The sequence below is a fragment of the Taeniopygia guttata genome, chromosome 4 (genome assembly GCF_048771995.1).
Source record: "Taeniopygia guttata chromosome 4, bTaeGut7.mat, whole genome shotgun sequence".
NCBI lineage: Eukaryota > Metazoa > Chordata > Aves > Passeriformes > Estrildidae > Taeniopygia > Taeniopygia guttata.
In genome coordinates this window covers 32,180,061-32,191,864 of record NC_133028.1, presented here as the reverse complement: position 1 = coordinate 32,191,864, position 11,804 = coordinate 32,180,061, and the positions used below count along the sequence as shown (strand labels likewise).

Here is an 11,804-nt window from a genome sequence, read left to right as displayed (position 1 = left end):
TGTGATATTTTCACAGTGTGCTTATTACTTTTTCACAGAGAATTGTTCAAATTATGGAGTAAGATTTTGCAAACTAAAGACAGCCTACAGAGCTACAAGAGCAATTAGCTGAACCTTTTGTAGGCAGCAGTCCTCATATAATGCTTCCTCCAAAAAGCTACAACAACCCATGTCCTTTCCACTACCTTTCTGTCACATGCCAATGTTTAAACCTGGAATATGTCAAGATTATTTTAAGTCAGGGTAAGTCTTTAGTGCAAGCCATCAGGAAAGGAGACCTAATCAGGGGAACAGGCAGCATTGCTCAGTCAAAGACATCTAGGAACTAAGGCTTTAAGAATGGAGCAAATCAAGGCGTTGATGTACATCTATGTACATCATATATTACTTGCTAACTTGGCAAGTAATCAAGGTCCATGTATCCTACACCTGAACTATCCTCTTATAATATTAAAATTCGTGCCTATAGGTCAAAATACCCCTGCCCAGGTGAAGACCCCTCCCCAGAGCATTGGATAGAAGTTAGCTGGGGTTACATAACTTGTATGGAAATTACAAACCCATCATCATAGAGGTAATTGCTAACCAATCATCACAGAAATTCCAGAGGGGCAAACCTGATTTGTGGAATACCACTGAGAACCCAGGCTTGTGCAATTCTGAAATAAATAATCATTGCCTCTCTTAATTATTGTCCAGGCAACAAATCCGATTGTATGGACAACACTGAGGAGGAAAGGGGGAAAGGACCTGAGGGTCCTTTTCCTTTCACCAGTGGAAGATGATCTGTGGGTGCTGGTGGAACATGAATCAGCAATACATGAGCCAACAATTTGCCCAGGTGGCCAAGAAGACCAGCGGCATCCTGGCCAGGATCAGAAATAGTGTAGCCAGCAGGAACACGGAAAGGATTGTCCCTTTGTACTCAGCACTGGTGAAGCCACACCTCAATTGCTGCATCCAGTTATGGCCACTCAAATCAGGAAGGCTATTGAGGTGGTGGAGCAAGGCCACAGAAGTGAAATGAAGCTGGTGAAGAATCTGGAGCACAAGCGCTACCAGGAGCGGCTGAGGGAGCAGAGGTTGTATAGAAGAACAGAAGCTCAGGGGAGACCTCATGTCTCTCTAGAATTACCTGAAAGGAGGCTGTAATCAGGTGGGGATCGGCCTCTTCTCCCAGGCAACCAGCGACAGGATTAAAGGACACAGTCTTAATCTACACTAGGGGAGGTTTAGGTTGAACATTAGGAGGAATCTCTTCACAGAAAAGGTTGGGAAGCATTGGAACAGGCTGCTCAGGGAAGTGTGGAGTCACCATCCCTGGAAGTGTTTAAAGGAAGACTGGACGCGGCACTTAGTGCCATGGTCACACCGACAAAGTGGTGCTCGGTCAGAGGCTGGAGCCCAGGACTTCGAGGACTTTTCCAGCCTAAGTGATTCTGTGATTCTGAGGTAAAACATAAACTGATCCGCCACAAACTCCGACCTCAGCAAGCCTGGAAGAAACCAACCCGTACAGCAGAACTTTTGTTCACGCTTTCACCAGTCACAGTGCAGGGTTGTAGCCGAGCCCAGAGCACCTCTTTTCCTCGGCACCCCGAGACGTGCGGGCGGGACGGGCCCCACGCGGCTCCGCGGCAGCGCCGAGGCCCAGCGCGCCCCGGCGCTGTCCGTCCGTCCGTCCGTCCGCCCCGCCCCGCCCCGGCCCGCCCGGCCCACCCGGCCCATGCGGATGTGAGCTCACGGCGCGCCGGGCGGAAGCCGCGGGGCGGTGTTTCCGCGGCGGCGGCGATGGCGGGGAAGGCGGCGGCGGCGGCTGCGGCGGGCGAGCCCCTCGGGCGGACGGCGGAAGAAGCGGCCTGGGCGGAGACGCTGCGCGGGGCCTGCGAGCCTGAGCACCACTGGCGGTACCGCCGGGAGTTCCTGCTGCGCAACGTGGGGGAGCTGCCGGCGGCGGGCAGCGCCCAGCTGCAGCGCCTGGTGTCCCTCTCCATGGTGTGGGCCAACCACGTCTTCCTGGGATGCCGGTGAGTCCAGCGGGACGCGCCGGGGCACAGGGGGCGGGGAGGCGCGGCCGTCTGACGAGGCCCCTTCCCTCCTTTCCTCTTGTCGCCCCTCCAGGTACCCGCCGCAGGTCATGGAGAGGGCGCTGGAAATGGCCGAAGGCATCCAAGTGACCAACGCGCCTGTCCACACCACGAGAGACGAACTGGTTGCCAAGGTGAAGAAAAGAGGCATATCAAGTAGCAATGGTTAGCAGATCATAGCTGTGACAATACATAGGAGTCTAGAAAATGCTTGTTTCTGAATGTTCTCGGTTTGCCTCGGGCTTAGAAAGTAGTTGAAATCATTTACTTCTTAAACTCCCGCTAATAGTTTCCTCTGTCTGTGCTATTCTTTTTCTAATATGTCTCTAAAATGGACATAATGCGTAGATAGTAATTTGGTAATGTAGAGCTGTTGTTTTGAATTTCTACAACTGGTGCACTTTAATCTGACAACTTGTGCATTGTGATATGTGCTGCTGTGCTCCAGCTTAAACACGTTCTTGTTACTTTGCCATTGTCGCTGTGTAAGAAACTGCATTTCTAAAAGTAACTCTCAGACTTACATTTTAAAGATGTTTTGTGACATTAGTAGACCAAATACACTTTCTTTATTTTTAGGTCAGATAACCCATTTAATGTATGTTGGCCAGTTTTGGTCTGGACTTCAAGAATAGAAATACATATTTGGGTCCAAACCAACATCTAAAATCTTGCATGAGTGTATGCCGGATGTTGTCCAAAAAACTCAAAATTCTGAAATAGTAGCTTAATACTTGAAATGACAGTTCAAGGTGTATTGCTAATATATGCCCTTTAAATTCACAGAGAATATTGCTAGGTTTTAGATTATTTTTCTCTACATGGATATTTCATAGTGCAGAAATCAAAGAGGATCACATATTTTACCTGTTTTGCAGAAGGGGTAGAGGAGCCCTCCAAGAGACAAGCTGTTGAAAAAAGCAGAGACTCTAAAGATGTTGGAAAGAATGTGAAAACAACCAAGGCAGAAGGAGCAAAGGAAACAGAGAGCACCTTGCCCAAAAAGCAGGAAAAAGGTATTAGCAAAGATCCAGAAATTTCCCAGTCAACTTGCAGTTCAGATCAAGAAATGGTCACAGTCTCAGACACAGAAACAGAAGGAAAACCTGCTAATGCTGAAAGTACTGCTGAGCAAAAGCCACCTTCATCTGAAAAAGAGCCAGGAAAGAAGCCTTGTTCAAGCCCACCCAAGGAAAGCAAGTGTGAAAATGTGCCATCACCTGAAAAGAAAACTACAGGAAGTGTAGCACCGCTGGCTGCTGAAAGCACCCCTCAGGTAGCAGCAGTGGTGGTGGCAGCACAGCCACCAGCTTCCAAAAGCACCCCACAGGCAGCAGCTGCGGCAGCAGCAGTGCCATCAACCTCCAAGAGCACCCCACAGGCAGCCGCTGTGGCAGCAGCAGTGCCATCAACCTCCAAGAGCACCCCACAGGCAGTAGTGCTGGCAGCAGCAGTGCCAGTGACCACCAAGAGCACCCCACAGACAGCAATGGTGGCAGCAGCAGTGCCACCAACCACCAAGAGCACCCCACAGGCAGCAGCAGCAGCAACAGCAGTGCCACCAACCACCAAGAGCACCCCCCAAACAAGTGCTGCGTTGCTGTCTTCCAAAACCCAGGTGGGTGCCCCAGCATCAGTGTCCAAGAACGGTGCTCAGGTGAGCAGCTCACTGCTTCTGGCCCCCAAGAGTGGTACTCAGGTGGGCACCTCCCTGCTGCTGGCTTCCAAAGGCCCAGCTAAGGTGAGCTCCCCGCTCCTGGCCTCTAAGAGCAGTGCAGAGGTAGCTGCCTCTTTGCTGGCCGCTCGGAGTGGTGCGCAGCCGGGATCCTCAGTGCTGGCTTCCAAGAGCAGCGCTCAGGTGGCTGCTTCGCTGCTGGCTGCTCGGAGTGGAGCTCAGCAAGGGCCCTCCCGAGGTGGAGCTCAGGCAGGTGCTTCCCAGCTGGCCTCCAAGAGTGGCTTGCAGGCAGGTGAAAGCCCTGCAAAGGCTTTGTGCAAACCGCTGACCAGCGAAGATGCGAAGGAAAGACAACCATTTTTCAACAGACTCTACAAAGCTGTAGCCTGGAAACTGGTTGCTGTTGGAGGCTTCAGTCCTAATGTAAATCATGCAGAACTTCTAAATTCATCTATTCAGTCTGTAAAAGCTACGTTAGATGTTGCTTTTGTTCCTCTGAAGGAACTTGCAGACTTGCCTCAAAATAAAAGCTCTCTAGAAAACATAGTTTGTGAACTGAGGTGCAAGTCTGTCTACTTGGGTACTGGCTGTGGTAAAAATATGGAAAATGCCAAAGCAGTGGCTTCAAGAGAAGCTTTGAAATTATTCCTCAAGAAGAAAGTTATTGTGAAGATCTGTAAAAGAAAATACAAAGGTAGTGAAATTGAAGATTTGGTGCTTCTGGATGAAGAGTCAAAACCTTCAAATTTGCCTCCAGCTTTAAGAAATCCTCGTGAGATCTTGTAGGGGAGAATCACTGTTTGTACTGTGTATAATATTTCAATACAAGGACTGAAGGTTAATTTTGTACTTTGAAAATGTAGGCTTCCAGATATTTTGTATTTCTTTCTCAGTTTTGCAAGACAATGATAGTTCTTTCACTTGGTAGCAATTGTATAAAACTTGTTAGAGATGACAAGTGCGCATTTAAAGGTATTGCCTTAATATACAGCACACTAGTGTGCTGTTGTATTTGCAAAATAGTCTACCTAACTCTTCTATTTTTAATTAAACTATTAAGGTACAATTTGCTGTTTAAAACCTGACGTTTTTGTAATTCTTACAAATTGATGGTAGTGTGCTCAATTGTCTACCATATCTTTTCTAGGCTTGTAGAAGTGTGTACATAGGGACCATAATACTTGAATAATTGAAAGTTGTTTAAAAATTTCAATCAAAAAGTTGAATTATATGTTTCAGGCTTGTTGATCATAATGTTCACTGTTGCTCATACTAGGAGAGAAAGTAGTTGGTTGACTATTTTTATGGGATGTTTTCATAACACTTGCAATATAAGTGACATCCTGATTTCATTTAACATTATGCTATCAGGTTAGACCCCATTTAATATCACATTGACAAATTAGCAATTAGCAGTCAAGTTACAGCTATTTCGGCCACCAATACTGTAATCATATTTAATTTATATGGTGAAGTATCATTTACAGTTTTGTTTGGTACTTTTATTTCCAAATGAACGTGGATTTCTATACTAAGTATATTTTGACTGCTACTAAAACAATAAAACCTCTGTGATAAGTGTCTAGAGTATTTTGGTTTTGGCTATTAAATATTCCAGCCATTTCAATAACATTGTAACACCTTCAGTAAAGCTTTACAATGAGTGGCTTCAAGGTGTAATCCCACAAGAATGAGTTGGTTTCTTTAGCTGTCTAGCTGAAATACTGTAAAACTGATAGAGGGGACCTGTAGAAACTGTTGTAACACCAAGGTAAGCAAAATGAAAATGCTGCTGTCTGCTGGAGACAGTGAGTGTAGTGTAAAGCATTCATTCTAATCAAGCCCTTCCTTTGTTACATTTTTACTCCCTGTACAGAATAGTTTGAGGCAAAGAAAGTGTGAGATTACCTTATATTTTCAATGTTGCTGAAATACCTGCACAAAATGCATGTTTTGGTATATTGGATAATGACATGTAATTGTAAAATCATAATGTCTTCAGTGCTATTTTGAATTAATCTTGTCCTGTTACAGTAGTTAGCATCATTTAGTGGTGTCCTTACACTTGACTGACAGATCCATTGATCAAGTGCTAAAGGAATGAATAAGAATTTCTGGGATCTCAGTAGTGCATATGTCCACTTTCAGTTATTTTGTAAGTTTTAGGTCTAAACCACAGTGGTGTTTACGCTGTACCCTGCGTGCTTTTGAACAGCAGTGGCCGTGCAGTCCATAACACCAGAAGTCTACAAGGCGCTCGCACTTCCCGATGGCTGGTTGAGAACTTCCTCCAGCTGACCCCTGTGCTTCTGTGCCCTCGGTCGCCCTTCACCTAGTTAGATTTCTCAGGAGTTCCCCCTTGGCATTCCTGGAGCACCACCTGGCGTTTGGAATGCGGTGTGCTAAATTGCGTCTTGGTGCAAGAATTGGTGTCTGCTTCTAGCACAGGGCTACCTTCGTGCTGTGCTTAGGAGCTCTGGTATTCATGATGGGAAGGGTGAGATATGTTTTCAAATCCTTACGCTGCTCAGGTAGACACACGTAAGGACTGTGCTTGTGAGGCAGGAGTTGCGTCCCGTGCCCTCTGCAGCACAGTTTTCTCTGCTGTTAATCTGGGCATCTCCAGATCTCTGGTTCAGAATTGCAGCACATGTTGTAATGTGAAAACCTGTGTTTCTCGTCTGTGAAGCAAAGTTCTCAGTATTCACTGAATTCAGGGGGCTGTTAGGGCAACTATGTTAAAAGGCTGAGGTGCTAGATGCCTTTTTAAAAATACCTGACTTAGAATTACTTTTTTAAGATTTTTGAATGTTATTCCTCTTTGATGTTTGGTTGTGAATCATTAAAGAACAAGTCTGTAGCTACTCGAAACTGAAACTGAAAGCTGAAGCGTGTTATTTTTATTTCACATTCTGCATGGAAAGCAACTAAACACATGGATTCACATACAAGTGAATAAGCACTGTTTGAGTATTCGAATGAGAATTTATTAACATTTCATTAGCCCTAGAGGAAGAAAGCAATTGAAAGAACTGTCTTTGGCAAGAAGAGTCTGTGCAGTCCTGTCAGTTCTAAAATCCCGTGTCTCTCCTCCAGGTACTGTCCTGGTCTCTAGGGACTGGGATGCTGGTCTTTAGCTGTCAGACCCTGCTGGCGGGGGCGAGGGAGAGCACCTGTACTTACACCGTAGGTGTGCAGAGTTGTCTCAGGGGGACAAAGCCAACCAACCAACCGAAAGGAAAACTGACCCCGTTTTTTCTACGGAAGCACAGGAAATCGCAGCCATCAGAAAGTGACTCCCGTTTCCTCTGGGCGCTGCTAGCGCAGCCTAAGCACGTAGGGCAGGTCCTTGCGGCCAGCCGCCCTGGCTGCAGTCAGCCGCTGCCGGCTGCGGGCCCGTGCGGGTGCGGCACCGCCGCCCCTGCTGCGGCCTGCGGGCGCTGCGGCGGCCACAAGGCGGGGCTGGCGCGCCAGCCCGGCTCGGGGCGGGGCCGCGGCGCTCTATTTGCATAACGCGTTCCCGGGGCCGCTCGGTTCCTCCGCGGCCGCTTTCCGCGGCCACTCGGGGCCGTAGCGCCCCTCGGGGGGCGGCCAGGCTGCCTGCCCACTGTGCGTCCCTGCAGAGACCAGCTGGGAGGCAGACGCAATGTAAAACGACACTCACCCTACCCTTGAAGTTGTCCTATCTACCGTGCTTTATATAACGTCACTGGGAAGGAAAGCATGCCGGGATGTTCTGAAGACCTGCTCGCTAGGCCACGCACGGAGGACTTCCGTTCCTCATGGGCCCCGCGCCCGCCTAGGGGAAAGTCCCCGGACCGCCGGCAGAGAGTGCCGGGCGCTGCCGCGCCCCCGCCCGCCGCCGCCTCGACCCTCCCGCCAAGACGCCCGCGGGCCGAGCGGATGAGCGCGGGGCGGGCTCTCGTCACGGCCACAGATACGCAGGTAGCGCGGCAGGCGCGCCAACAGAACGGGGCTCACTCTCAGGTCATCCTCTTTTGCCGGCGGGGGTTCCGCAGCAGCGCGTCCCACGGGACGCCTCAGGCACGGGTGGTGCCTCCCACGGCCTAGCGTGGGCACAGCAAAGCGTGTGAGGGATCCGCTGCTTTCCCCACAGTGGCGCGCAGGACAAGCGACCCGCAGCCCCCCTGCTGCTCGTACCAGCGGTGCTTCAGGTTTCTCCTGGCGCGCAGAATTATTTGGGTTGGAAAAGACCTTTGAGATCATCGAGTCCAGCGTTTTACTGAAAACCATCTTGTCAGCCAGACTAAGGCACTAAGTGCCATGTCCAGTTTTTCCTTAAACACCTCCAGAGACGGTGACTCCACCACCCCCCTGGCCAGCCTGCTCCAATGCGTGACAATCCTTTTGTGAAGAAATTTCTCCTATTGTCCAACCTAAGCACATTCAATTGGGGAGGCACTTCGGGCGGAGCACTTACCTGCTTGAAAAGGCTTTCCCTCCTTCCCTGCCCCGGGAAGTCGCCAGAGGCTAGATGGAAGTACTCCGCTGCAGGTACTTGGACCCGCAGAAGCTCGTGGTGCACCAGCACAGGAGGGTTCGGTGGGTACCTGAGCGTGGGCACAAATGCTGACACAGCACCGAGTACAAGCCTCGCTCTTCCAGCACAGCGGCCACTTACCCAGGCTGTGTTGTGCGGGATGTACCTACCCCCGGCATCCCCTGCTCCACCTTCTCCGCAGAGGGGAACAGTGCATGCACCAGTGTTATTTGCCCACTTTAATTAGATTCTCATGCTTAAACTCCCAGGGACTAACTCTGCAAGATGCTGCTGCCCTGCTGAAAACTGAATTAATTTCATTGTCAGTGCCACTTTTGCCTCTAGTATGTCAAGCAAATAGCACATCATCATGCTCTATTGAGACCTCTGCTGTACTACAGTCATGTCTGGGGTTAAAACATGACAGAAGAGCACTGGCAGAGATCCCCAAAATAACATAAAATTCTGGCATCTCAGACCCAAACCAAATGGTTTATTACCTCACCCAAATTATCTTTGTTACTTTACCCTAAAAGCCCCCAAGTGGCCCAGAGACAATGCTTCCTTTTGGTTCATTCTGTCTTGGTATTTTTGAAGTTCCTGTGGTGAACCCAGGTCTTTCTCTCTGGCTGAGCCTCAGACATGTGGCCTATATGCAGGCACAGTACAGTTTGTAAACCCTGTTAGTTTCCAACATCTGCTGTTCCTCTTCCAGCAATATCCTCATGGTGACCTCTTTCCAGCCATGTCAGAGCCCACGCTAGATAGAGGAGACCAGTGTGCAGAGTGGGGAGCACTTCTGCAGAGTTGGTGGTGTCAGCTCTGACTGCCTCACATGAGAGCCCTGAAAGGGTGTGCAAGGGGCTCAGAAACCACCTGGCCTGAGCTGTTGTTTTGGTTGCTGTCATAGCCACTTGAACTACTCGAGTGTCTTTCTTTTCTCCTGTGATCCTGCATGTGATCACCTATATGTATGTGGGGAAAGAGAGATTTCAAATTAAAATGCTATCAAAGAACCCATCCCCAAAGAAACAACTAAACTGGGGCACAGCTCTATGAAGTCTTGTTTTTTTGGCCGAGAAACTGTAATGAAATCTCAGTGTCCCAGTTTCATCTACTAAAAGGATATATCTAAAGCTGTATGAAGCACCTGCTATACAGGCTGAAGACCACAGTCAAGCTTGTGGAGACAAGCTGAAGCTTGTGCAGTGACTAAAGTGTGCTTGTTTTTCTTTTTTGGCCCTAAAATTGCACCACAGCACCTTAATGACTTAATTGGTTCTATGCATGTGTGAAGAAAATGGTCTCACTTGTAGGTTATGGTAAATCTTGGATCGACTTCAAATTTGTTAGTAGGAGAGAATACATCAAACATCAAACTTCTCTTGCCTATAGGTTAAATTAAGCTGACACAACATGGTCTAGTGGTCCAGAGACTAAGGGAAAAAAGCACACATGGAAAGAATTTTGATGCTGTCTCTCACTGGGCAAATTTGTCACCTAGATTGTAAGTTGCAAAATACAGAGAAAATAAAATCAATATCTGTATTTTTGAAGTTTTTCTTTCAGCTAAATTTTCATTTTTGCAATGTTTTTGCCTAAGGTATAATATGCCATGCTCTTTGTTCAGGTAACAACAATTGATCTGTGTTTGTGTATGTGCCTTCTAGATGGTTCTGTTAGTTGCCACTGCCACAGCAAAGGTACTGCCATTGGGTAGGTTAAGCATTTTTTAAAAAATGCTGTCATGAAATCTGCTGTCAGGATGCATCAATTTCTAGTCTGTGATTAATTAACACTCACTCACAGATGAGCATTTAGGAAAACAGGTTTTATGTTGATATCTAGTAACAGTTTAAAATACGTAGCCTAATTATGAAAATGGTGCATAATAATTTCTGAACACTACTGCCTGTTCCTAAGGTAATGGAAGACTGAGTTACAGTGGCTATGAGCTATGTATTTTCCTTCTCTAGTAACATTCCTGCAGCTAAAAAAGCATTGTTCTGCTCCAGCATCTGAGCCTGCAGCCCTTTAAAGTTTTCATTGCCACTGGTAGTCAAGTAACATTAACTGTTAAGCCCAAGTGCAAAAGGACTTCTTCTCAATATGAATGTAGAGATGAATCACATTGGGCAAAAGATATTTTGTCACGAGTAAGAAAACTGATCTAACCAATGGATTTACTAAATCCTCTGATGTTTTACATTTTACATTTCAAATCTTCTGGTGTCTAGCCTGGAGAAGAGACAGCTGAGAGAGGATCTTATCAATGTCTTTAAGGATCCAAAGGAAGGATGTCAAGGGGATGGAGCCAGGCTCTGCCAGGTGGTTCCAAGAAATTGGACAAGAGGCAACATGCAGAAATGATATATAGGAAGTTCCACCTGAATACGAGGAAGAATTTATTTACTGTGCAGGTAACCAAACACTGGAACAGATTGCCCAGAGAAGTTGTGGAGTCTCCATCTCCAGGCAGAGAAAAGTGGTTCAAAAGCTGTCTGGACACAACCTGTGGAATGTGCTCTAGGGGACCTAGCCTGAGCAGGGAAATTGGACCAGATGACACACTGTGGTCTCTTTCAGCCTCACCTATCCTGTTATTCTGTGATTTTAACTGCAGCTAAATTCTATGTTCAGTCAGATGCTGCCTATATTTTGACAACAGTCTTCCAGCCTAAAGCCTCCTTTAGTTTGAAGTAAAAGCCACGTTTCTTATTATTTTGGGGAAGAGGATATTTGAGAGGCAGGAATTTATTCATCTTGTTTAACCATTAATTTTTCTCACAATTACAACTGTATAATAAAGCAAATGTAAACTCTGTACATTAGTCATATACTAGTAGTAAAGGGATAATGCCACTTTTTAGTGACTTGGAGTAAGTGATGGCACTGAAAAAATTGCTTAGCAGAAGCACTGCTAGAAAACCCCTAATGGGGGTGATTTGGTGCTATAGGTGAAGCATCTCTGCTTATTTTGAAGATATGAAATTACTCTCTGGTGCTATTTGTGGTGACTTTTCAGTTGCACTAGAAATTAATAATTTCTACTAGGTTAGGATAAGCAAATTCCAAAGGAGAAAAAAAAATCCACACTAGGAGGGAAATAAAATGAGGTTTCCTCCTGTTTGTTGCAGTTTTAATGACATATGCCAAAACTCTGTCCAAGTGTTCAGGGAAACTCTGAAATTCAAAAATGGTAATCATAGGCATGTAATTACTCATTTTCACATACAGAGTGGAATTCATTTCACTGACTTCTGTGACAAGACACCTGGGCTCCCCTTACTGTCAATGGAGACATTTTTAGAGCAATACCTATTTATACTAAGATTCTCACGCCATATATTTAACTGGACAACTCCCACCTTTATTTCCTGAGCTGGAAATCTGCATATGGGAAAATATTATTAATGTCTTAAACTATCACCTACTGAAATTTTCTGCAGGTGCACTGCCTGCCCTCATTTAATAATCTTGATTACAAAGGTGCACTTGTGTGTATTTGTTCCTCACAAAAGGAAGAAGAATGTGTTTTTCA

The 11,804-nt window shown here is 46.7% G+C and overlaps 1 protein-coding gene across 1 annotated transcript; it reads left to right on the top strand.

Moving 5' to 3' along the window:
- Positions 1–1,732: 1,732 nt before the first annotated feature.
- Positions 1,733–6,645, top strand: CDKN2AIP (CDKN2A interacting protein). The gene is made up of 3 exons (XM_030271298.4): positions 1,733–2,027; positions 2,122–2,252; positions 2,966–6,645. The coding sequence occupies exons 1-3, from the start codon at positions 1,792–1,794 to the stop codon at positions 4,546–4,548; spliced, it is 1,950 nt and encodes a 649-aa protein (XP_030127158.4). The 5' UTR covers positions 1,733–1,791; the 3' UTR covers positions 4,549–6,645.
- The last annotated feature ends 5,159 nt before the right edge of the window (positions 6,646–11,804 follow it).

Coding starts and splice junctions, on each gene's coding strand:
- CDKN2AIP (XM_030271298.4), top strand. CDS start 1,792: ATGGCGGGGAAGGCGGCGGCGGCGGCTGCGGCGGGCGAGCCCCTCGGG. Junction 2,028..2,121: donor CACGTCTTCCTGGGATGCCG/GTGAGTCCAGCG, acceptor TCGCCCCTCCAG/GTACCCGCCGCAGGTCATGG. Junction 2,253..2,965: donor AGGCATATCAAGTAGCAATG/GTTAGCAGATCA, acceptor CCTGTTTTGCAG/AAGGGGTAGAGGAGCCCTCC.